The sequence below is a fragment of the Rosa rugosa genome, chromosome 7 (assembly GCF_958449725.1).
Source record: "Rosa rugosa chromosome 7, drRosRugo1.1, whole genome shotgun sequence".
Taxonomy (NCBI): Eukaryota; Viridiplantae; Streptophyta; class Magnoliopsida; order Rosales; family Rosaceae; genus Rosa; species Rosa rugosa.
Window position 1 is genome coordinate 28,244,805 of NC_084826.1, and position 26,324 is coordinate 28,271,128.

The window sequence follows — 26,324 nt, forward strand, 5'->3', positions numbered from 1 at the left end:
CCCAAAGTTTGTGAGTTCACTACAGTTGTATAACCATGGAAAATGTGTAGAATATTCTCATTTCCTTTGTCTTGGAAACGAACAGAAGAAGCCCCATTATTACTGGGTCCGTTCTGACGTGTCGTAAACAAAACGGAGTGGGGCCCACAGGGGGAAGCGGGAAAGACTAGCGAAGTATCGTCGAGACTTTGAGAAGAGCTAGGTAGATTATTGTAACAGTAGTACTACTGGGAGGGAGGCGTGGGGGTAAGGAAAGGGTGAGGGCAATGACAGTGAGATTCACCTCCATTATTCCCTTCTGACCCGCAATGCTGTCCTCATCAAATCTGCCTCTCTTTTTTTCTCAACGCCTTTTTGAATCTTATATATTCACAGCTCTCGTGCTCAAACCGAGTATCCACTTCAAGCTAGCTAAGCTTGTTTAGTTTTGTTGGGTGCTCTCTCAAACCCTCTCCCCAAATTATTCTGAATTTCTGGTACACCCACTTTGGAATCTACCACTTCCCCATTTCTGGCAGGGTTTCTTTCTTCTGTGAGTCTCTCCACAGTTTTGCATTGAAACTTGTTGAGAACAAGCTCCAGATCGATCATGTAATTTAATTTAGGTGTGTTCATTTACTTCTGATTGCCTCCTCTTCTTCAAATGGCAATCTCTTGCACACCAGCTTACTGACAAAAAGCCTTGTTAGGATCACCCATTGATTCAGTGGAGGCTATCCAAGTACATATTGCCAGTAATTCGTTAGAGAAAGAAGCATGGAGGAGACATTTGTGCCTTTTCGCGGGATCAAGAATGACCTTAGAGGAAGGTTGATGTGCTACAAGCAAGATTGGACTGGTGGCTTCAGAGCAGGATACAGGTACCCACTTAACTTTCAACTTTTTGTTTTCTTTCATTTTTCGGAATTTAGTTTGCCTTTGTAAACAAATCCGGCACGTTAAGTTGTCAAACTGTCAATTAATCATTAAAATTTTGTTCTGAGGTGAAGTCTAATTGTTGAGAGATTGACGGTTTGACAATATATATAACATACCATATATGTTTAAATCGATGCTATTCTTTCTACTTTTATGTTTGATTTGGACTCCATTTTTCGGTGAGAGAGGCCTTGGTGACAAAATCGGTAATATGGTTTGCAGGATTTTGGCTCCCACCACATACATCTTCTTTGCTTCAGCAATCCCGGTCATTTCATTTGGTGAACAGCTGGAGCGAAGTACTGGTATGATAAATGAACTCAAAAGACATTCTTTTGCAGTACTTTCTGATTTCTTTGAATTTTCCGCCTTTTTTCACATTAGCGTTCTTCATCATTAATAATGGAGAAGAAAAAACAGAAAGCAATAGAGAGATAAAGTAAAATATTATGGTTAATTAACAATATTTTGTGATAGTTATGGCCAGCATATGTGAGTTTTCTACTGAATTATGATATGATATTTAACTAGTTGGCACCTGTTAAATTACTTTATAGATGGAGTTTTGACAGCAGTGCAAACCTTGGTATCTACGGCTGTCTGTGGAATCATACACTCCATAATTGGTGGTCAACCCTTGCTGATATTGGGTGTGGCTGAGCCTACTGTAATCATGTACACCTTTATGTTTAATTTTGCCAAGGAGCAAAAAGACTTGGGTCCAAAGCTGTTTCTAGCATGGACAGGCTGGTGAGCTAGGATTATTATTCATTTTTTCTAGTTTTATTTAACTAACTACGTACTCAATCACGCTTTTGTGATCTTGTCTTATTCCACAATTCAATTTGGCTTATATATTCTTCTATGAAATGGGTTGACTGAGCTTAATTTTCTGACAATACTTAATTTTCTTGTAGGGTATGTGTATGGACAGCAGCGTTGCTGTTCTTATTGGCTATTTTGGGTGCTTGTTCCATTATAAACAGATTCACCCGTGTAGCTGGAGAACTGTTTGGCCTCCTTATTGCTATGCTCTTCATGCAGCAATCCATTAAAGTAAGAATACCTGCAACTTTTGGTGCCCTTTGGTACATTGGAGTTGAATTGAACCTTGGAATAGGAATCTCCATTCAGTTGTTTGGTGGCTAAAAAGAACATAACAATGCAACTTTACTGTCATAGGATGAGTATTTGATTATTAGAGTTTCATCGATAAATATTACTAAAAAGAAGTAGACCTGAACAATTTGATCATGACCATGATTGTTTGCAATTGTGATATTCAAGGGACTTGTGGAGGAGTTTCGCATACCACAAAGAGAAGATACAAGTTTAGCAGAGTTTCTTCCTTCATGGAGGTTCGCAAATGGGATGTTTGCTTTGGTATTGTCATTTGGCCTTCTTCTCACTGCATTAAAAAGTCGGAAAGCAAGGTCTTGGCGCTATGGCTCTGGTAAGTAGCATACATTTAGAATCCATCTTATTCAGTCTTGTTAATTAATGCAATCAGTTAAATAGATTAGCCTTGTGTCATTTTATGTAATCATACAAACATCTTTTGCACAGGTTCGCTTAGAGGCTTCATAGCAGATTATGGAGTGCCACTTATGGTTCTAGTCTGGACTGCTGTATCTTACATACCAACTAGTAGTGTTCCGAAAGGAATCCCACGACGGCTCTTTAGTCCAAATCCATGGTCACCTGGTGCATATGAGAATTGGACTGTCATTAAGGCATGTGATCTGATAGACTTTCTCTGTATTTGGTTAGCTGAATGGCTGCCTTGTGCCAGTTAATTACTTGAGACAATTGAAGCTGATGATGAATTTATTTGTTTAATCTTCAATTATCTCACAGCAAATGCTCGATGTTCCGGTCCTTTATATCATTGGAGCTTTCATTCCAGCAACAATGATTGCAGTGCTTTATTATTTCGACCACAGTGTAGCATCCCAACTTGCTCAGCAGAAAGAGTTCAATTTGAGAAAGCCATCTTCTTACCATTATGACTTGCTTCTTTTGGGGTTTCTGGTATGCAAAGGCAAAATTGCACTTGATTTCCTCGTTTTCAATTTATTGTTCGAGTTGATGTTTTTTTTTTTCTCTATTTTTGATAATCAACCGGAAAGTCTCATATCTCTTGTTATTTTTTGGCAGACCTTAATGTGTGGTCTGCTAGGAATTCCTCCATCAAATGGTGTCATTCCACAGTCACCAATGCATACTAAGAGTTTGGCTACTCTTAAACACCAGGTAATCACACAACAAAAAATACAGCCTCCCTGTTTCTCCTTTAATTTCTATTTTTCTATTATTGTTCCCTTTTATTATTATTTTTTGCCACTTCTTCTTCTTAGAATGATATTTGCTTGTACAGTTGCTTCGTAATAAACTTGTAGCAACAGCACGCAAAAGTATGAGAAAGAATGCTAGCTTGGGACAGCTGTATGGAAATATGCAAGAAGCCTATCATCAAATGCAGACTCCTTTGATTTACCAGGGTGCCTCATCTAAGGTATTGACAGAATTATTATTTGTATATAAATATCTTGCAGTTGTAAGTTTTTCAAAATATTAACCTGCAGCTTCGTTTGCAAATTGAGGCCACAAAGCCGTACTTAAGAATTTTTTGAAGTCACTACGAAATGATTATCTTGATCTCTAAATCAAACATTTATGTATGGCACTTGAACAGGGACTGAATGAGTTAAAAGAATCAACTATCCAGGCAGCTTCAAGTATGGGAAACTATATTGATGCGCCAGTTGATGATACAGTGTTCGATGTGGAGAAAGAGATTGACGATCTATTACCTGTTGAGGTGAAAGAACAGCGTCTTAGTAACATACTTCAAGCTATACTGGTCGGAGCATGTGTTGCAGCCATGCCTATACTAAAAAAGATCCCAACCTCTGTCCTTTGGGGCTACTTTGCCTTCATGGCGATTGAAAGCTTACCCGGTAACCAATTTTGGGAAAGGATCTTACTGCTCTTTACTGCTCCCAGTAGAAGATTCAAGTAAACCTTCAAATCCTCTTTCACTTGCTTCATACATGTATACTTTCCCTTCCTTTTCATTGCTTGACATACATGAATTTCGTCATTTTACCTGTAGAGTCCTCGAGGAGTACCATGCAACTTTTGTAGAAACTGTGCCTTTCAAGACAATTGTGATGTTTACAATTTTCCAAACCGTATACTTGCTTATATGTTTTGGGCTTACATGGGTTCCAATTGCCGGGGTCATGTTTCCATTGATGATCATGCTGTTGGTTCCTGTGAGACAATACTTTCTGCCCAAGTTTTTCAAAGGAGCTCATCTTCAGGATTTGGATGCAGCAGAGTATGAAGAGGCTCCAGCTTTACCATTTAATCTTGCAGCGGTATAACTAACTTATCTTTCAACTAGTTTCCCTTTCAAACTTACAATTTTCACATCATTGTACAAAAATTCATCTTCTCATGTGTTTGATGTGCCAAGCAGGAGACAGAGCTGGGAGCTGGAGCTTCCTATGCAGGAGATGCAGAAATACTAGATGAGGCTTTTACCCGAAGCCGAGGTGAGTTTAAGCATGTGAGCAGTCCTAAGATCTCAAGTACAACTTCAACACCAGCTAATGCCCCCAAAAGCCTTGAGAGTCCACGTGTCTCCTTCAGTCCTCGAATAAGTGAGCTAAGAGGAGTGCCAAGTCCTCGTTCTGGCGGAAGAGGGCCACATAGTCCAAAGACTGGAGAAGCGAAGCCTTCCATTCTGGGGAAGAGTCCTAGTGGTAGCAACACGACATCATAATACCTGCACATTATGATCCCACCTTCAATTAAGAAGTTTTTAGATGGCTTTCACCACTTGCGCCAATTGTTGCTTTGTTTTGTCTTGTTTTTTCTTTGCTTTGTTTGGCTTTGTTGTAAAGAGCTTTTCCTTGTTTTGCTTCCTTGTCCTAAGAGGGACTTGTAATCATAGCATATATTAGCATTGTGTTCATTTCTTGTAACAATTATATTAGATTACTAGTGTATGTAGTTCCCTCTGACTCATGTACCTTCTTCCAAAAGAGACTACTGTTAAGAAATGTACATGGATTCTGAGTCCCTCATCAATTGTTCTCTACAATCTCTCTCTCTCTGTAACAAGTGCCAGAAATTGACACAAAAACAGCAAGTTCCCTTCTAATAATAGTAGGTTGGCTAATGATAGCTTCTTTTTCGCGCACTTTGGCTGGCTGAGATTGCCACGGCGGTCGTCGGAACCCAACAGATGGGCCATTGTTGCTATCATTTCGAAAGAAACACACACTCGGTGATTCAAATCGAAACAAAATAGGAGCTTTTGTTGTTGTCATCTATCATGACAGAAAAAGAAGTGGAGATTGTTCCTTCTAGACTCTAAAGCTAGCAGCGATCAAGTGACTTGAACCAGAAGAGATGGGGTCCCTCTCTCCTACGGTCCTACCTACATTCTCAATTGCAAAGATGAATGAATGTAGTTGACCGAAAAAAAGATGAATGAATGTTGGTGGTAGAGGAGGGTGCTGTTGTGACATTGACTAGGGGGTGGCATTAAGAGCTTGTAAAGTCCCTTTCGAATGATTATAGTATCTTTGTCTTGGTGTGTAATTCAAGGAAAAGATCCAAACCAAAAGCTCAGCATAAATTTCGACTCTCTCTTTAGTCCTACTTGTTATAATGAAGATGTAAACTAGGGTTGGCGGTGACGATTTGACATGTTAGTTGACCAGAGCAATATTGAGATCTACAATTTCTGATCAAAAGTTCTATTGCATGCGTTACGCCTAAACGTATATAATTATATGTGAGCGTACAAAGCTGCTCTCTTCCAAATTTCCTGATACATGTGCCTGCTAAAAAAAAAATAAATAAATAAAAGGAAAAGGAAAAACAATGCACTTTATTTGTTGAGAGAGAAATTTTATTCACACATATCAATATACTTAATATACACACCCGTAATTTTTTTTTGTCAAATATTATCATCAAACTTCCTATTATATCCTCATTTTACATTAAAAAAGATGATAGATTTCAAGGAGAATGCAAATCTGTGCCAAACCGATAGTCACTTAAGCAGCCTATTTCTTATTCCCAGCTAGTCTCTCTCTCATATTGACTTGATGTCCAGCACAACAAAGCAGATAATGGCTTTCTTTATGTGATCAAAGAGTCTTGTGTGGACCTTGGTCCACCTGCACCAAGGCAAAAAATCAGCATTTTTTGCACCCAAATGCCCCATTTTGCCCCTCATTTTGCCTATGGTCTACCTGGACCTTGATCCATAGTATAAAGGAACTAGATACAAATCAACCAAATACACCTTCAAGAAATCTGTCTCTCTCCCTCTTGTACTTTGATTTCTCTCTACTTATTGAGAGGGAGAAAGAACAAAATCTTCCTTGAGTTTGACAAGTCAAATTGCATTTAACAATGTCAACTGCACCACCAACCCAAACCCCAATATTGTAGCTTGGCCATGATTTCAAACACAGCATCATCGCCATTCTCGTAGTCAACTAGCAATTGATGGAGGAGATAGTTTTTTTATTTATTAATTCAACATTTAATTGATAAAGCGAATTGCAATTAATCAACGATCTCTAGAGTAATGTTATCAAACTCTAGAGATGCAGCTTTGAATTATCAAACTCTAGAGATTCATATATAAAGCTTTGAATTATCAAACTCCACTCCAGTTCAATGACTTTTTTTTTGTTCGGCTTTCTCAAAGGGTAAAATAGTATTTAACAAAAATTCAAAAAATGGGGGTGTGTAGCTAGTAATTAGCTATCTGTTAATAAAATTACCCTTGTTGAGATATATTAGGCACAACTCTTTTTTTTTTTTTTTTTTTAAAAAAAAACCCTTAGCCCACCCCACTCTTATATATGTGTGAGTGATAATTGAACTAATGACATTTACAGTATTGGAATTATAACTTACCAACAGGTTACAACTCACCGACATATATAAGCTGTGCAAAATGCTGCTTAATTTATAAGTTAAGTAACAAAGGCCCAAAGGCCCAGTTCCCTCCCCCCCCCCCCCCCGAGATCAACAATTAAGCAGCTTAATATGAAATTTAAGCTACTTGACCTATTCGGTAAAAGCTTTAGAATCAGCTTCTAGCAAAAGTTCACGAAACCCATGGAACTTAATTATAGAAGTTGCTATTTTGGTGCCTTTATAATCTCAAAGTTGATGTGCTTGTTAAATTACCCAAATGATCATACATGTGTCCCATTATCTTCTTGAAACTGAGACTCTCAGAGATATCCCTCCAATTAAACCAAACTTACATCCTGCCCTATTCATTCATGAAGCTTTTGCATTAACAATCCACTAAAATATCCATAGAAGAAATAAACCAATTAATCAGAAGTCTAATTGAATGTACTCCGGATCGAAATCCAAGATTCTCATTCAAATTTTCAAGATAACAAAACTTGTATGTATAAGAATGAAAATGAAGTATACCAAACATTCATATTTCATAGACATGAAAAAGAACAATTTCATCTTCTTAATTTTTTTTTTCGTACTTTTGCCTAAATAATGGTTTTATTGTAAAGCCTATTTCGGTCATTTTATGTAGTCACAACACTTTTAGATTATAATTTATCAAACACTCAACAACTTAATTTTATAGCCGATTATTTTCACAGCACAGCAGAATAGCTTATTTTAAAAGCACATCTATGCCAAACTGAGCCAAAAGGTGGTTGGTAAATTTTTTTTTTGAAAAAGTTTATTTTAAAAGTCGCATCATTAAGTTACTGCTTATAAAAGTTAGTAAATAGCAACTTTCATAAGCTAAAAGTTACAACTGCTTTTAGGCCATGTTTGGTTCACAGATTTGAGGAATCAGGAAAGGAAATTAAGTCATTCATTTCCCTTGTTTGGAAGGCATAAACTTTGGAAGTATTTTCTTGACAGAAGGGAAAATAGGAGGGAAGATCATTCCTTTTAGAACCCATGGGATTGATTTTCCCTTCTCCTTTTCCAACATTTATTACGAAAATTTTGGACTACAATATCCCTGTTCAAATGTGTTATTGCCAAAATTGGTGTATTTTTGAATTTTCATGATGTTATTTTTATTTTATAATACAAGGGTATTATTGAAACATTGCTATATCTTTGCTTTCCTCTCTTGCACCAACCAAATACTGGAAGGGAAATCAAATCAAATGGTCTTTCCTAAATGTTTTCCCTGCTTTACCAAACATAGGAAAGGAAACCTGACAGGAAATTTAATTTCACATCCCCATGAGAAAGACAAGTGAATTGATTTCCCTTCCGTGAACCAAACGAAGCCTTAATTAATCCAAGCTCTTCTAAACTGGGCCATAACATAGTGTCAAGTTACTATATACTTATAAAGCACAAGGCCATTCTTAAATGATTCATTCCAAGGTCATGCTCAAATAATTCCGAGTTTATATGCAGACCTGTTTGTAGATGCTGCTTCTTCTGATAACAAAAAGTCTTACCTAGCTGTTATGTAAGAATAGAGCTACCTATTTGTTGGGGTTGTGTTGTTAGTGAAAACTAATGTTCCACAAGAAAGATCTCAAGTCAAAAAACCAACCACATCCAACATAGGTACATAACATAGTGGAAACAGTATGAAATATACCATGCCTGTTATCACTCAAGGCGGTCAGAGGGAGATAATCTGGGTGCTAGTAACGGGCCATGCAAATTCCGTTGCACAAAAACTATTATCAAATCCAAAGGTTTAACTCAAACCTGTCATCTAAGGCAAGTTAGACAAATGCTCAAATTGACTACTCAAAGATGTGAAAGGTGGAGCAACTGAAAGAAAATTATAAAGAGGTGGAATAGGTTTGGGGAGATCGAGAACACTATAGGTGGAGTGACTCAGAAACTAGCTAGGTTGAGCGATTTAGACTCGAGAAAACATAATGAATAGTTGACTTGGCAGAGACTATAATATGACTTAAGAAATCATGAAATCTTGCATATTTTCAATAGTGAAGATTATTGGAATGTGTGGGTGGATATTAACTACAAAATATAAGTGAGCAGTAAAGGTATTTTTTGCATTAAAGCCTCGAGAACCTATTATTACTTAAGGCGATCAATTAGACCTGTCAAAACACAGTCGTGCTTGTGTCGTATTAAGTTCGTTCAGTATATTTATTGTGAAACACGATAACAAACCATTAAACTAACATGTAGAGGATGCTAAAATTAAAACCGAACCATTATGTTTCGCGTTAACCCTTAAAACTCAGTAAGACCTGTTAAGAAAATAATTAAATCTCATCTTATAAACTTAGAGTAACATAAGAAGCACACATAAATCTTATATAGTTGGGGTACCTTTTCCTTTTTGAAAGTTGAGAGTTGAGGTTGTTGTCGTGAAAATTGAGAAAGGGATTATGATATAGAGAGACGCATTAGGATTTCTAATATATATTGGACAGAGAAACTCAAATTTACAAGAATATCCTTATGGTAATGGTTCTTATCGTGTTGACTGATTAATACTAAACCAAATCTATAAATCTCAAACCAAATCCTTATAATTTCATTCATGTTCATGTCATGTACAATTTTACCAGGTCTACAATCAATATCGCTAGCTGCTACATGACCATAATAGAATGTTGTTTGTTGTGATCCTTGATGGGTAGTGGCAAATCTAAGATCTGAAACTAGGGTGGGCTATGTATTCATGTGTCTCTTTGGGCGAAGTTCAAAAAAAAAAATTTAGTACAATTATGCAAAGTGTGTGAATGCAGGAGCGTGGAGATAAGAACGTACTGAGAGTTCAAGTGTTCAATGATTGAATTTAGTCTGAAATTTATGCCTTTTTGGGAAGAAGAAGAAGACGAAGAATGAGAGTTTGTGATGGACGAAAAGAATGGGAAAGCCAGAGAGGAATTTGACTTCAATAATTCGGGGGTTCGGGTGGGCTCCATCAAACAAACACACATACAAACAAAGAATATATATTGTATATAGGTTTTTTTTTTCAATCCAAAAGTCTAGGGTGGACTTGAGTCCTCTCCCACCCCTATACCTAGATCCGCCACTGTTGATGGGATCGTTAAGAGGTTGCTTAGTCCACTTCGGTACTTGTAAGATATTGAGGAAGGTCAGAAGATGGGTCTGGGTGCACCAACTAATAACTAACCAGCACTCAAGTCAGTTATGAGGTGAAGCGAGAGAAAGAGCAGATTTAGTAAGAGAAAGTTGACTTACCCAAATGATGAAAGGATGTAGGTACTTATAGAGAGGTACCTTGAGGGTGTTAGTAGTCAAGAAGAACAAAGGAATAAGAGATTTGAGATTTTCTGATATGATTTTTACCTTCTCCAAGAACGGAGTATTTATACAAGATACACCAAGACCTATTAGGAAACTAATTAATTACAACAGAATAATCTTAATAATACACAATATTCACAATCCTAATTACATGGCATGACTCACGCCAACACTCCCCCTCAAGTTGGTGCATACAGATCACAGATGCCCAACTTGTCAAGTGAGTCATAGAAGGCTTTACTCGAGAGAGTCTTTGTAAGAATATCCGCCAACTGTTCTTCAGTAGGAACGAAGGGAAACATAATGATCTGTCCATCCAGCTTCTCTTTAATGAAGTGTCGATCTACCTCCACATGCTTCGTGCGATCATGCTGAACAGGATTGTGAGCAATTTCAATTGCAGCCTTATTATCACAATAAAGCGGCATAGCCTTTTTCTGCCTGAATCCCAAATCCCTCAACAAATTTCTCAACCACAACATCTCACAAAGTCCTCTGGCCACCCCTCTATACTCTGCTTCTGCACTAGAACGAGCCACCACCTTCTGTTTCTTGCTCTTCCAAGTATCCAAGTTACCACCTACAAATGTGAAGTAGCCCGAAGTAGACCTGCATGTGATCTGTAATATTACCTGCCCAGTCCGCGTCTGTGTACCCGGAAACATCCAAGTGACTGTGTTTTGAAAAGAGTAATCCCTTCCCTGGAGCAGACTTTAAATATCGCAAAATACGAAATACAGCATCCATATGAGTCTTACTGGGATTATGCATAAACTGACTCACCACACTAACTGCATAGGGTAAATCTGGTCTAGTGTGGGATAAATAAATCAACCGGCCAACTACCCTCTGGTATCTTGCTTTATTCGTAGGTACTTGATCCAAGTACTCTGCTAACCGATGGTTTTGCTCAATAGGAGTATCAACAGGTTGACAGTCAAGCATACCTGTTTCTGCCAGCAAGTCAAGAACATACTTCCTCTGACTCAACACAATACAATCCTTCCCACAAGCAACTTCAATTCCCAAGAAATATTTCAAATTACCCAAATCTTTCATCTCAAATTCAAAAGACAACTGACCTTGTAACCTTTGAATCTCCTCACAGTCATCACCTGTCACAACCATGTCATCAACATAAATAATCAAGGCAGTCACTTTACCACATCGATGTTTAAGGAACAAGTTGTGATCTGAATTGCTCTGTCGGTACCCAATTTTCTTCATGAACTTGGTGAACTTGCCAAACCAAGCTCTGGGAGACTGCTTCAAACCATAAAGAGATTTTTTCAATCTGCACACCACCTGCTCTCCAGTACAAGTACCATATCCAGGAGGCAAATCCATATAAACCTCTTCATGCAGATCACCATGCAAGAATGCATTTTTAACATCAAACTGTTGTAAAGGCCAATCAAGATTAGCAGCTAACGAAAGAAGTACCCAAATTGTGTTAATTTTCGCCACTGGTGCAAATGTCTCATCGTAATCCACTCCATACTTCTGAGTATAGCCTTTAGCCACTAGTCTTGCCTTGTACCTGTCCACCGATCCATCTGAATTGTGTTTCACGGTATACACCCACCGACAACCAACTGTCTTTTTCCCGGGTAGTAATGATACAAACTCCCACGTACAATTCTTCTCAAGAGCATCCATTTCAACTGTCATTGCTTGCATCCACTTCTCATCCCTCATTGCATCCTACACTTTACTAGGGAGAGACACAGAAGATAATTGATTCACAAAGGCTACATACAGTTTAGACAGCCTATGGGTCGACACATAATTAGCCACGAGGTATTTAGCTTTTGCACTTAGAGTAGGTTCATAGTGCTTCGGGGGTTGACCACGGGTGGAATGACTAGGCAGAGTTTTGGTGGGAACAATATCTAACACAGAAGAAGGAACACTAGCTGACACAGAAGGACTAGGAAAAGTTTTGGTGGGAACAATATCTGACACAGAAGATGGAACACTAGCTGACACAGAAGGAGTATTAGATAAAGAAGGATTAGAACATACCTCGGGTGACGACTGAGTAAGTGAGACCACTGAAGGAGAGGGAGAGACAGAAGAACTGTTCAAAACGGCATTGGTGACATCAGGAATTTCATCAGAAACAGAATCGGGAACTTCCTCTCCGGCCAACCGGTCAGATTGATCCGGTAGACTGGTCAGTAGCTGACTACCCAGATTTTCTTCTCCGTTCGGTGGGCTGCTGTCCTCTTTGTCAAGTTCCGTTCCCAAACACTCCAGCCTTGAGAACTCGGATGCCAGTCTCCCATCTTGCCCACGAAACAAATCTTCATAATAACAAGACTTCTCCCCCTGACAATGAGTCACATGAGGCAAAAAATAACATGCATCTTCACTGAACGTAACATCCATGGTGACATAAAACTTCTGGGATTGAGGATGATAACATTTGTAACCTTTCTGATGAGAACCATACCCACAAACACACACTTAAGGGCTTTAGCATCCAACTTTGACCTCTGATTCATATATAGATGAACATAAGCAATACAACCAAAGACACGAGCAGGAAGAGTATTAGAAGATGGAATAGAAACATAGTTAGACATAACCTCAAGTGGGACACGACCTTGAAGAGGGACAGACGGAAGACGATTGATTAGATGAGAAGCACACAATACGGCCTCTCCCCAAAGATACTTAGGCATGTTAGCACTAAGTAGAAGAGACCGAGCCATGTCCAGAGGATGACGATTTTTCCGTTCAGACACTCCATTTTGCTCAGGTGTTTGTGGGCATGAAGTTTGATGTATTATGCCATGGTGTTGGAAATATTCATGAAAAGAATGATTGACAAACTCACCCCCATTATCGGAACGAAAGACCTTAACATGAGCATCATATTGAGTACGAACAAGCTTATGGAATACTGTAAAAGCAGAGAAAACAGAATCTTTGAACTTAAGTAAAACCACCCAAGATAATCGAGTAAAGTCATCAATGAATAACACAAAATATCGCATTCCAGAAAGGGTAGAATGTTTAGAAGGACCCCATACATCTGAATGAATTAACTCAAAAGGCATAGTACTAGAATGAAAACTCGAAGGATAACTAGACCTATGACTCTTAGCCAAAGCACAAGTTTCACAATGCAGGTTAGACTCACTAACTCCCAGAAACAATGAAGGCATGGACTTCTTCATAACTCCAAAAGATGGATGACCCAAACGCCTATGCCACAACCATAGCTCACTCAATCTGTCAGAATTCAATGTCAGGGCCAAAGGCTATTCCGGTGCTTGTGTTGGCTCTACGTACATGCAATCCAAGTGAAACAACCTCCCCCTCAGTTCTCCCTTACCCCATGATCACCCTGGTGCACAGATTTTGAAAAATAACATACATTGGATAAAATGTTACAGAGCATTTATTTTTTGACCCCAACTGGGATACAGACAAAAGATGATGAGACAATGAGGGTACATAAAGCACATTATGCAATACAATGGATGGTGTAACCTGAACAGACCCAATACCTAAGACTGGAAAAGATGCACCATTCGCATTAGAAACATGGGATATAGAAGGGGATGACATAGACATAAAGAGGGACTTATCATAGGCCATATGGTCAGACGCACCAGAATCAATTATCCATGTATCATTACCAGTAAAGTCAGAAACATGTAAAGCAACACCAATTTTACCTCGAGTTTCCTTAGTCAAGGAAACATTACCCTGTGAGGGATCTTGCCCTGCAATGCCGTAGAAGTCAGGTTCTGGCACCAATTGGACTGCCGCTTTGCCTCTTTGACCACCACCATGTCCTCCAGTATTATTGCCTCCTCTCCAACCAGAGTTGGTGTCATCGAGCTTTACACCAAAACTTGAATTATCTGTCTCATTCTGAACAATCACAACCTCACGGGCCACAGAGTTCATCCCTCCATTCTGAGATCCTCTAGTATTCCTGTCGGTAAGAGTCAAATCCACCATCTTTTTTTTTTTTTTCTTCTTCTTCTTCTTCTTCTTTTTTTTTTTTTTTTTTTTTTTTTTTCAGACCCTACAAATTGTAACAAAAAGAATACCAAAGAACCAGGAAGGATATGGACGGACACAAGAACAAAAAAGGATGAACTGATGGACAAAGGATGAAATCAACTTGTAGAAGCAAAAGAACCAATTAACGACTTGCAGAAGCAAAAGAACCAATTTGACAAAAAGAACCAAGGCAAGAGAATCAATCGACCAAAAGAACCAATTCAACCAAATAAAAAAGGACCGAATCAAAAGAACCCTATATTCGCAGCGGAAAGAACAAACCGAGTCCTAATGGATCTCGGCTTTGATACCAAGTCAAGAAGAACAAAGGAATAAGAGATTTGAGATTTTCTGATATGATTTTTACCTTCTCCAAGAACGGAGTATTTATACAAGATACACCAAGACCTATTAGGAAACTAATTACAACAGAATAATCTTAATAATACACAATATTCACAATCCTAATTACATGGCATGACTCACGCCAACATTAGTACCCTTTGCCATATATGCAATCCTACAATTAGGACATGTCACTGTATGTGTGGAAAATATTTCCTTTAACGGCCTAGATGTGATGCAGGCGGGGCCATGTAGGTCAGCATCTATGAGGGAATATTCCTATCAACCTCCCAGAGGTGTTATCGGTACGAGTCGCTAGTCTAAAGCTTTTGATACTGAGTTAAGGGGATGAGCTCGGTGGCTTAAGATGGGCTACCGACAGTGAGTACCTTGATTGGGTAAGGTTATAGTCGGTACAACCTGCCTAGTCGATAAATTCTCAGAATGATGGGGTTTGAAGTTTGGTACCATAGATCCTGTCAGGGTGTGTTGTAGTTGTATCAAGTTGGGTCAATGTGGTTGTCGATAGAGAAGTAGATCTGCTCATATGATGATCTCCACACCGAACTGTGAGGATATAGTAGTAACCCAAGATTATGTGTACAAATAGAAAGAACAAATTGTACGTTGAATTTTCAAGATGTGATAGCAAAATGAATCCCACAAATCATTCACTAAAACGTACATATATTGGATCCTTTTATGAAATGACCCTTTTATATATACTAGGGCACTGGGCGCTATAGGTTGCGAAACCTATCGAATGCCAAATCTGTAAATTATTTTTTAAAAACAAAACGTTAATTCCATTACCAGCTCGGCTTGAGCTGATATTGTTACTAAGCCGATACTGTTCCTAAGCTACGGTACCAAACCCTCAATTAGTATTTATATAATTTGAAGTTTTATTAATATATATATATATATATATATATATATATATATATATATTTATTTATATTTAAGGAGATTATGATGTTAGGCTCAAGTTACCAACCACAATCCTTATTATTGGATAATAAAATAGGGAAAATGTTCATTTATCCAAATTTTAGCTACACTAACTCCATTTGCCTAAACAACTTATAAGATTGCCCACTTACCCAACAAATTACATATTTTTTGCTCTAATACCCAATTAAGTTATTTTTTATTTATTTCTGGGACAATTTTGCCCTCCCTCCCTTTATCACTTAGAGAGAGACTTCACCGGACTCCGGTCGCCGAAATTCAGTGACCGGCCGCCGAATTCGACGACCAATGATCGGAATCGAGCTTCTGGTTTTATTGCCCCTCAATAATAACCAATAAAGTTTTTATTGCCCCCCCAACAAACTTTTTACTGCCCTCCATAAAAATTTATTCGGGGGGTAATAAAAGTCTGCGTTGAGCTGATGACCTCTTTGCGAACTTCCGGCAACCTCTAGACCTGTGACATGAGTCCAGCTTCCTGTTTATTTGCCCCCCAATAATACCCAATAAACATTTTATTGCCCTCCAAGAAAAATTTATTGGGGGGTAATAAAAGTCTCCGGCGACCTCTTTGGAAACCTCCGGTCGGTGACCGGAGTCCCGCGACCGGTGACAAGATTCCAGCGATCGGTGACCAGAGTCCGGCAAAATCTCCAATAATTTTTTAATTATTTGAAGGGCAAACTTGTCTTTTTACATTTAAATTGGGTAATTAGGCAAACAAATATTTTAGTGGAGTAAGTGGACATTTGTTGGGCCGAAATTGAGTAAATGGTCAAGAGCCCAATAAAATAAGGGGTCCAATGATGCAAAGGAAGAATCAAAAGCCTTCAAGGGCCTAAGGTTGATCAAACTAAAGGAACGAAGACACCAACGCCACAGGCCTTAGGGCTATCCATATAGTGAAGTGACAGCCACAATAGAGTGCACGAGTTCAAACATTTTAATTTATAAAGTTCTTGGTGTTTGTTATGTTGTAAGTGAACTCAACTACTACATAGCTTATATTACTTCAATGAATTTTTATTTAGTTTTTGATAAGTCTAGATGATCGAACATCAATAGATGCTCGAAAAATAATTCTATGGTCTTGGACCATAATACATATAATGGTTTGGGTTAATGTTGTTATGTAGTTATTGGTAATTGGTTTTTTTTTTTTTTTTTTTTTTTTTAAAATTTTTTTTTATCAAGGGAAAACTTCATTAATAATGAATTGGTCACAACGAGTTTTAGGCAACACCTCTTACACAGAAATGACCACTAGGCTTCTCACTGGAACTCTAATACTCTATAAAGACTGACTGAAGGAGCCAAAAGGCCCCGACTCCAAACAAAACCATTTTGTCAAACGGTGAGCAATCTTAGTGTCATTGCGTTTCACAAAATGGCAACTACAAACTTAAAAAAGACTAAAAGAAAACTTGCACAACAACTATATGGCAAAGACAACATGCGCAGGAACAGTGAATCCTTGTCACTCAACTTTGTCAACACTAACTCGCCACCCAGAGTCCACCTGACCTGCCTTTGATCGACCAAGCCTACACTCGTTGTAACTTGGAACCCGACCAAAGAGAATTGCTGGGCCATCAGACCTGGGACTGAAGTAAACCCAACACCGTCACCACCCTAATGTCAACACCGTCAATCCACTACTGCTCCAAATCGCCATCGCCTCCGACCTGAAACCAGACAGGAACGACCCACTAGAAGGCCAAGGATGATTGTCTGTGCCACAACCAGACTTTTTCGCCATCACTGTTGACCCAACTCCAGAATAGGAACGACCCTCTAGACAGCCAAAGAGAAGATTGTATCTGCCACAACCTGCAGTGCGCCCAAACCAACAGCTAAAACCTAACACAAATGGGCCTAAGACATAACCCAGGCCCAAGCTCAACTAAACTTTTTTTTTTTTGGTACAACCAAACCCAACTAAACTTAAAAAGCAAAAAAAAAAAACAAAAAGAAATGTAACATTGGGCCCGGACCAAAGCCCAGGCCCAGATACCAACAAGCCCAAGTCCATGTTGAATACGGCTGAGGCCGTGAAACCAACTACCCATCTGCAGATCCCTTGCCGTCCCGCTAGCCCCTCCGCCGTCACCTGCCGTGTGCCGAGCGAACACAGGCCATTTATCCCTCCTGCCATCATTCAAATGCCAACAAGGGACTCCAGTCCTCCCAGCCACCCTGATCTCCGGATCGGATCCGAGCTACCCAAACTAGATCGGTGCTTTCCGATCGGATTTGAGCTCTGCAGATCCTGACATCATCGCCATCCCACACCAACAAGTTCGCACCGTTCGCCAGAAAAGGAAGCAGAGATCCCTTCAACGAAGACCACACATCATCACCCACTATTCTTCGAACCACAGCCGTAACTCTCCTCGGAAACCTGCGATCTCAGACAAGAAACCGGCACCGTAGTCCTCGCCTCTTCCCCTCAGACTTGGTTTATTTGGGGAGAACCCCACATTGCCCGCAACCGACCATCATACCAAACGTCAATTGGGAGAGAGGAAACTGAGCATAACCAGAGGACTAAGACAATGGAAAAAAAAAACAAAAAACGAGGTAACGAGGACACAGCCCGAATATGGGAGCCGCCCCCAACTCTCAAGCCATCGATCTAGATCCGGAGGGATGAAGTTCTGGACTAGAGAGGAGGGGGAGGGAGCTGAGTTTTAGATCTGGACTAGAACACTAAAATGATAATTTTTTCAAAAAAAAAAAAAAAAATTCTCACCCCCTGTAATAATTCGTACCAAATTCGAGTGTTCTTATTAACTCAGATCACTACAAAACAATATCCGCGTGATAGTCCGGGACAATAGACGACGACAATGTATGTTTCGTACATGGTGTACTGATCAGGTTGACAGGTGCATGTGTTAAGTTAATGCGGACAATAAGCCCATATCAATAAGCCCATATAGAAGAAAAAAAGATTAAATTTACTATTAATTTGTCCAGCTGATGTGAGACGGGAAAAATCCAATTCCCTATTGAGCATTTGGGCTTTACTATTTCCGGTAGTGTGAAAAATGTTGCAACCAATAATTATTTCTATTTAAATTTGGAATTCTAGCTCAACAGAAATTTGGTTTCCCAATTTCCGCCTTTCGTAGCTAGTTCACCAAACCAAAGACTAGATTCTCTTTCGTTTTCTTTCTCTTTCTTTTTGTCGAGTTGGTGATAATTAATATTGTTGTATCATTCATTCTTCTTTTCTCGTCCTAACCAAAAAAACTTAAAGACTTAAGACCTTGCTCTCTCATTTAACTACCAACTTCGTAATCTACTCAGGTGCTCATCATTTGATGGTCCGACCTAGCTTAGTATGTAGTGGATTTGGCACTTTTATTTTTCTTCATTTTTCTATATATTGAGGACTGAAAATTGAGTTACAAGGAAAATTCGAAAATTGCAGATGTTATTGGAATGTTCTGACTAATAGAATACATAAAATCTAAGTTTAATATTTGAGCGGTTGATAACAAAGTTAAAAGTTGTACTAAACATAAAGAGAACTACAAGAAATAAAGCACAGCTGGATGCAATACAAGTTAGAAAACTAGCAAATCTAATGATTCATACAGGTAACTAATCTTAAATAAACCAAACTAATTACCCACCAAAAAGAAGTAGTAATCTCTCCAGCTAACATATTTCCCTTTACTATGTTAGATTACAAGAGCTAGATATTCACATTCTTATTCCAAAAAAGAGGTGAAATTATAAAGCCAAAAAAAAAACACACACACACACAAAAGTAGATCTAGTTCAAATTGGAGACCAGAAATTGAACCGACCCTAAATCCCGATCTAGATCCATATAGGACCGAAACTAAATCCAAAATGGGTTAGAGCCGTAAAGTCAAAAATGAGTTTGGTTACGAGCCATATCCCAGACTCAAATCCCAAATTCAAATCCAAAACAAGATCTCTAAAAAAAGATGCCATCCAAATGTTGCGTCACCATGCCAAATGAGAACCGATCCGATACCAAATGACGACCAAACTGTCCAATTGATTTCACTACACGCTCATGAACAACACCTACCAAAAATCACATGCAAATCATCAAATTGAGCAACAAAACTCCAAAACCAACGCCAAAATGCATTGCTACAAAGGAATCTATGCCTGCTTCAGCACCAAGTCATTGTTAAACCACAACAAACATGATCTGTGACTCACTATTGTACTGATATTGCCAACTTAACCAAAATTTTTTTGAGGCAACCACCTTGTGACTCAAAAAAGAGTAAACTCGAAGCTAGTCACAAAATGGAAAAAAATATGGGATCCGGCTCCTCTAAAGTTATATGAATTTCTTAAAATCACAACCCTCCGTCTAATCTAACGGGTAGAAAAATGGCCACATTGACTGTGATGCCCCGGAAATTTGTGTTTATTTTCCGAAAATTTTTCGGAATTTAATTAGTGGTTATTGGACGATTTCGTGGCTCGTGGATGGAGCGGAAGTGTTTCAGGCGAATAAATATTCAGGAAGCGTCATTTTAGGGGGGGACGCAACGGTTGACTTTTTATTCGTTGGGATACTGTTGTGATAACAGGATTCTGGACTCTTGTGTGATCTGTGTGTAGTGCTGCAGTCACAGAGTCTTTGTTGGATAGTGTACGAGGATGAGATCCATGAAATGATTGGGTTACCACCGAGCGGTGTGGTAAAGATTCCTAGTGCTGTGATACTAGGTAGGGTACCTGTATTTGTTGTTGATCTAGGTATGTTGTACAATGAGACAAGAACAAGTTGTTGAGGAATGAGAATTGGATTTTTGGGGATGAGTTTATTCGTACTTGTGGGTGTGGTACGTTTAAATTTCGGGACGAAATTTCTTTAAGGGGGGGTAGAATGTGATGCCCCGGAAATTTGTGTTTATTTTCCGAGGATTTTCCGGAATTTAATTAGTGGTTATTGGACGATTTCGTGGCTCGTGGATGGAGCGGAAGTGTTTCACGCGAATAAATATTCAGGAAGCATCATTTTAGGGGGGGACGCAACAGTTGACTTTTTATTCGTTGGGATTCTCCTAAAACTTCCTTCACAAAAGTCGTAGAGCATGTCGATACGAGTTCGTGGACATGTGGAACGCGTCAATCGGAGTTTGTATGAGAGAGTTATGGCTTTCGGAAAAAGTTTCCGTTTTAGTATAAATAGAGGATTTCCGAAATTATTTTCATAATTCCTCATTTCCATTTTTGGAAACCATCTTCTCTCTCTCTTCTCTCTCGGCTGCACCTTCAGAATCAAAAATATCCGACTGACCCGACTCGAACCCGGCGATCCGACCCGGCCGGAACTCGCAACTCCGACGACCTCTGGCCGTGAAATTTGGACAGCTGGTTCGCCTCCTCCGTCTGGTGGTCCCTGTGGTGTCCTCTAGCGGCGATATCCACCGTGTGCGGCGCAGCAAGGCGGTGCAGTTTGAGGTTTTTCGACCCGACCGGAAATCGTAGCTCCGGCGACGGCACGGCTTCAAGTTTCCTTCCTTGGCTTCGTGGGGGTCGTCTGAGTCGATCTATGGTGTTTGTTTGGATCGATTTACGTGGAAATCGGTTCAACTCAGATTGAGCAAAAATCCAAAGCTTGTGAGGTAATTTTCGACCCTTTATGCTTGTTTTCTGACTTCGACCTAGTTATGAGAATTCACAAGCATGCTTAGATGAAGCTTTTTGATGTTGGGAGTTTTGGGAAATATTAAGTTTTGGCCGGCGGTGTTACGGCCATGTAAGGGACTGTTTTTGGTATTATATATGTTCTACTCATTGATACGGGCGTTTCGATATATAATATGCAAATTTTGGAGTTCGTATGGAATTGTTATGATTTTTACGGTTTCATATCGGTCGATTTATTCGATCCGTGAGGATTCGAGCTTCCGATCGACTTGTGGTTTTGGCATATCGATCGTAGAAGTATTCCGGAGACATTGGGTGGTCTCGGATGTGGTTTCGCCTCGATTGGCTTCACTTTGGGGATTTTGGTTCAAAACAGGGGTTTCAGACTTAAATCGTTTGTGGATTGTTGCTAAGTTGAAACCGTATGTGATTAGGTACTTGACGAGGTATCCTTGGACGGTTGTTTTGTGGTGTGGTTGCCTTGTTCTGTATTGAAGACGTAGCGGGAGTTTCGAGGTGAGTAATCTCACAAGGTTCATTAATGAACGGAGTTACCATTATTGTTTTGGCGTTATTGATTTAACTGCAAACTATAGTTGGTATTAGTAGGCATTCCTGAGTGAATGACTACGTATATATATATTTACGTGAAATATATATATATTCTGGTGAGTGATGTGTGATGGAATAATATGCATGATGGTGTTCATATTATTGTTGAATGCATGTGACTTTTCAGGAAACAATATTGTGGAAAAAGATGTTTTCTATTGTTTGAAAAGTATTGAGTTTGATGTTACATTTTTGAGTCAAGCGTGACTCATTTTAAATGTATTGGTCCTTGTACCAAGGGTCACAGATGGTGAGCAGGGATGGGGAAAGCCGAAACTAGATGTTTATAACGTTTTTAGGTCAGATGTGACTTACTTAACGTTTGATTTTATGACCAGACGGGGTCTGAAATCATATGTCACAGATGGTGACAGGTCGCAGATGGTGACCAAGGCAGGAAATAGGTAATCACGTCTTTGGCCGGACGAGTGGTTACGTTTCAGATAGAGCTCTAGTCTGTCTGCCATGGTACTTCATGGATATAAGTAGGTTACTTATGACTCCTGGGTATGTGTTTTGTCTAGGTTGGACTGATTTGTTGTTGGTTCATCATGAGGGGTAGCGGGGAGCTATCTGATGCTCATGAGTACGTGTTTTTAAAAGAGAGTTTCGGAGATTCTTTCTTTTAAATGTCCTGGGAGGACTTGTGAATCATATTCTATTTGTTAGGCTAACGATAGGTATGATTGAGGGTGTGTTGATGTGTTGTGTGTCTAGGTTGGACTGATTTGTTGTTGGTACATCATGGGGGGTAGCGGGGAGCTATCTGATGCTCATGAGTACGTGTTTTTTTAAAAGGGAGTTTCGGGGATGCTTTCTTTTAAATGTCCTGGGAGGACTTGTGAATCATATTCTATTTGTTAGGTTAACGATAGGTATGATTGAGGGTGTGTTGATGTGTTGTGTGTCTAGGTTGGACTGATTTGTTGTTGGTACATCATGGGGGTAGCGGGGAGCTATCTGATGCTCATGAGTACGTGTTTTTAAAAGGGAGTTTCGGGGATGCTTTCTTTTAAATGTCCGGGAGGACTTGTGTATCACATGTAAATTGTCAGAGTTTCAATTAATGTGATTCTGTCACGGGGTGACTTGTATTTGTTTCTTTTGGGAAAAGAATGTGTTGTTTTGGGAAAACAGGGTGTGTGTCCCTTTTTACGAGTTGATGGGTTTCCTTGTTGGGTGAGTTGTGCGTGTGTGTTTTGAGTTACTCATACGGGCTTGCAAAAGCTTACCGGGTTTGTTGTGTGGCAACCCGGTGCACCATTCAAACGGTGTAGGGGTTATTTCTACAGATTAGGATAATCGAGGCTGATGCTGAGGTAGCGTGCTTGCAGCTTAACGGTAGGAAGCCATTTATGTGACTTTACCGTTATTAAGACTTCCGTTTGTAGTGAGCTCTGAGGAGCATTTACATTTTATTTTGTTGTGGCAATTTAATTCGTAAGCTGTTGTATTACATAACTCTGTGGAGGGCAAGTATATGTTATTATTGTGGGTTCAGGGCATCAATGTGTACTTGGGTTAAAATGGAAAAGTTTCCAGGTATTTTGTATTGATGGCTGAACGATCGCGCATATATAAGTATGGGATTATATATCGATTTTTAATTTTGTTAAAAATCAGGGGCGTGACATTGACTAATACAAATTAGACCTGTTTTGTTTCTGTCCCAAACCCTCTTAACGTTGCAGTTACCTCAAACAGAAAAAGGAAAGAAAAAAAAAGGGACTTTGATTCTACACCCAAATTCACACACACCTTTTAGATTAAACCCATCTATAAGATTGTTTTATTATACACCCAAACCTATTAATTAAGTTTATCTTAAAAAAAAAAACCTATTGTTTGAGCCCAAAAGTAATTTTGGCAAGATCCTTTAAGAGGATTCAGCATAGCTGGCCGATACCTGCGGCCCAAAAATGAGTCTACTTGGGTTTGGGTTATAGCTTCGCCCATTCCAGAGTCCATAAGGAAAACGAGCCCTTATAGGATTCGAGTAGCAGAGACTGATTAGGAATCTTCAATCAATAATCCTTCTATGGCAAGAAACCGTCGAAACCCTAATAATAAATACTAGGTTTCAAGGACAGAACAACAACAACTCTTCAATCAATCTCAACAATTATCTGAAGTCTCTCCGGAGCAAAACTACCTTCAACCTAGTTGAAACCAGCGAAGCAAGGGTAACGCCCTCGCAACCCAGCGAAGCTAAAGTCATGCTTTAGCAAACCCGTGCTTTCTCCTACTTCCCGGTGATTGCTCTGCTTAACCTACAACGTTAAGTATCGACTCACTGACTTAAGAGATCACACCACAAGTCCTTACCCGTAAGGCAAGAAGTCCTTTTCCGAAAGGCATAGAAAAGAACCTAGTGACGAGATTAGTGCTCTCTTTGTCCACAGCATTTGATTAAGAAGTCAGGTCAAGGGATGCTTTGACGACTATACCGCACGGTGTTGGCACGCTCGTGCATTCAAAAGAGACAGTTTGCACCCAGACTGGTTTTGGAGCCAAACACCTATTAAATAAGATAAATATTAAAACCCATTGTTGTTAAGAATTGCTAAAGCTACCACTATTCCCAAACTTTCTGCAGATGCAAGTCTTGAAACAGTTCTGCAAAGACATCGCCCATAATTAATCAACTCTTGATTCCAGCAATTGAAATCAATACCTGGGTTGGAGGTTATGTAATCTCCACATTCAAAAGCTGGAATTATTGGTGCCTAGGTCATTCTCTGAATGATTTAAGTACAAATTGTGAACTCTCTGAATGATAGGTACCTACATCATTTGCTTATATTAAAACCCACATGATGTTTAATATCTGAATGATAGACAAAATTATGCAATTTTACCTTATGGTTCATTCTACCTAGGTTATTCCCTGATTGATAGGTACAAATTGTGAACTCCTAAATGATAGGTACCTAAATCATTTGCTTATGTTAAAACTCACATGATATTTAACACCTGTACGTACGATGGGAAAAATTATATAGTTAGGCCTATGGTTCATCTAGAAATACCAAAATTAGCAAGTGAAAGTTAATGACAATGGTGTTGGATTATTCTATTTCATTTCCGGTAAATGAGATGAAATGAATATTTTACTAAAAAGTCAACAGGTATATTTGAGGAATATTTTACCTATTCAATCAGAAGGCTAAAATAGTCAAATTAAAAAAACATGAAAAATCATAATTATAGACTTGAAACCTATAAGAAAGGTTTAATTATGTGAATGGATGTAGATTAAAAAAAATATATATGAATGGGTTTTTCCTAATAGGAGCTTCATTTTTTGGGTTTTTTTTTTCTAATTTTCTAAAAAAATAATAATAACCAGCGTCTTTAGAAGAACTGGGAAGTATAAGTTTATGTGAGATCCTTTATGAACTGGGGATCTAAGCTCTGTATAAAATTCTAAACTCTCTCTCTCTCTCTAATTTAATCCTCTGTATAAACTTGCTCCCACTTTCAAGATATAACCGGCCTCTGTTCATATTTCAATTTCAAAGGAAATTTTAACTTTTACTTGAGTTTTCAGCTTTTGTTTCTGTTGGAAGAAGCCATTATCCGATCCTTTTTTTTTTTTTGAAGAAGCAAAAATTTCATTACTAAGTACGATTTAAATTGTACATGAGGGCATCCAGGATTAACTCTGGAGCATTAACAAACCAATCATGATGGACATTGAAATCAAAACTATTGCTTGCCAATCTATGAGCTACTGTGTTTGCTTGTCTAGGAGCAAACCTAACACTAAGATATTAACTCGAACTTAGTAAGCTTTTAACATCTGCAATCAAAGCACTCAGAGGGGATAAATCAATCTGTTCCGAGTTGACTGCCTGTACTGCTACTAAGCAGTCAGTTGCCACTATAGCCTTTGTTACTTGCATAGCCTGAAGTAACTCCAAACCCACCTTTAAGGCCAACAGCTCGGAATGTAAAGGAGAACTTACAAAGTTCACCCTATGAGAAAAGGCAGTGAGGAACAGCCCTTGAGCATTTCGAAGAACCTCACATGTGCCTCCATACTGAATACTTGGTAGGAAAGACCCATCTACATTCAATTTCAGCATGTCCCCTTCAGGAGCTAACCATCTTTTACTAGCTTTTTGTCGAACATGTGTAACATTAGAAGATTCTTAAGCTTGCGTATATTCCTCGTACCAAGCTAATGAAGAAGCCACCAGATTAGAGCTATTTTGGGAATGATTTCTCCACAAAGCATCATTTCGATTCTGCCAGATGCTCCAGAAAAGAATAATCAATTTATCAAATAGAGTAGAGGATAACGATGTGGCTCTCTCCAAAAGCCATTCTTTCCAAGGCAGAGAGGATGAGGGAATAGAAAGTGGAGGAGAACCCAAAATTTCCCGAGCAATGTTGCATTCACAAAATAAGTGTTCAATTGTCTCCACTAGTTGAGAGCAAACTACACAGTGCAATTCGCCAGTGTACCCTTTAGCAGTCAAGGCTACTCT

The 26,324-nt window shown here is 39.0% G+C and overlaps 1 protein-coding gene across 2 annotated transcripts; it reads left to right on the plus strand.

Moving 5' to 3' along the window:
• The first annotated feature begins 260 nt into the window (after positions 1-260).
• Positions 261-5,029, plus strand: LOC133721234 (boron transporter 1-like). 2 transcript variants are annotated; one of them, XM_062147789.1, is made up of 13 exons: positions 261-605; positions 690-860; positions 1,141-1,223; positions 1,476-1,668; positions 1,836-1,974; positions 2,206-2,371; positions 2,485-2,651; positions 2,776-2,949; positions 3,076-3,171; positions 3,296-3,433; positions 3,614-3,936; positions 4,034-4,301; positions 4,403-5,029. In XM_062147789.1, exons 2-13 carry the CDS (start codon positions 757-759, stop codon positions 4,706-4,708), a joined length of 2,157 nt encoding a protein of 718 aa, XP_062003773.1. In that variant the 5' UTR covers positions 261-605; positions 690-756; the 3' UTR covers positions 4,709-5,029. The 2 variants fall into 2 exon arrangements, with proteins under 2 accessions (XP_062003773.1, XP_062003772.1); XM_062147788.1 differs by having other exon boundaries at positions 261-860.
• The last annotated feature ends 21,295 nt before the right edge of the window (positions 5,030-26,324 follow it).

Bases quoted from the DNA above. Each gene is read 5' to 3' on its own strand.
- LOC133721234 (XM_062147788.1), top strand. From the start codon at position 757: ATGGAGGAGACATTTGTGCCTTTTCGCGGGATCAAGAATGACCTTAGA. The intron at 1,975-2,205 runs GTAAGAATACCT...GTGATATTCAAG, and splicing joins TCATGCAGCAATCCATTAAA to GGACTTGTGGAGGAGTTTCG. The intron at 3,172-3,295 runs GTAATCACACAA...TTGCTTGTACAG, and splicing joins TGGCTACTCTTAAACACCAG to TTGCTTCGTAATAAACTTGT.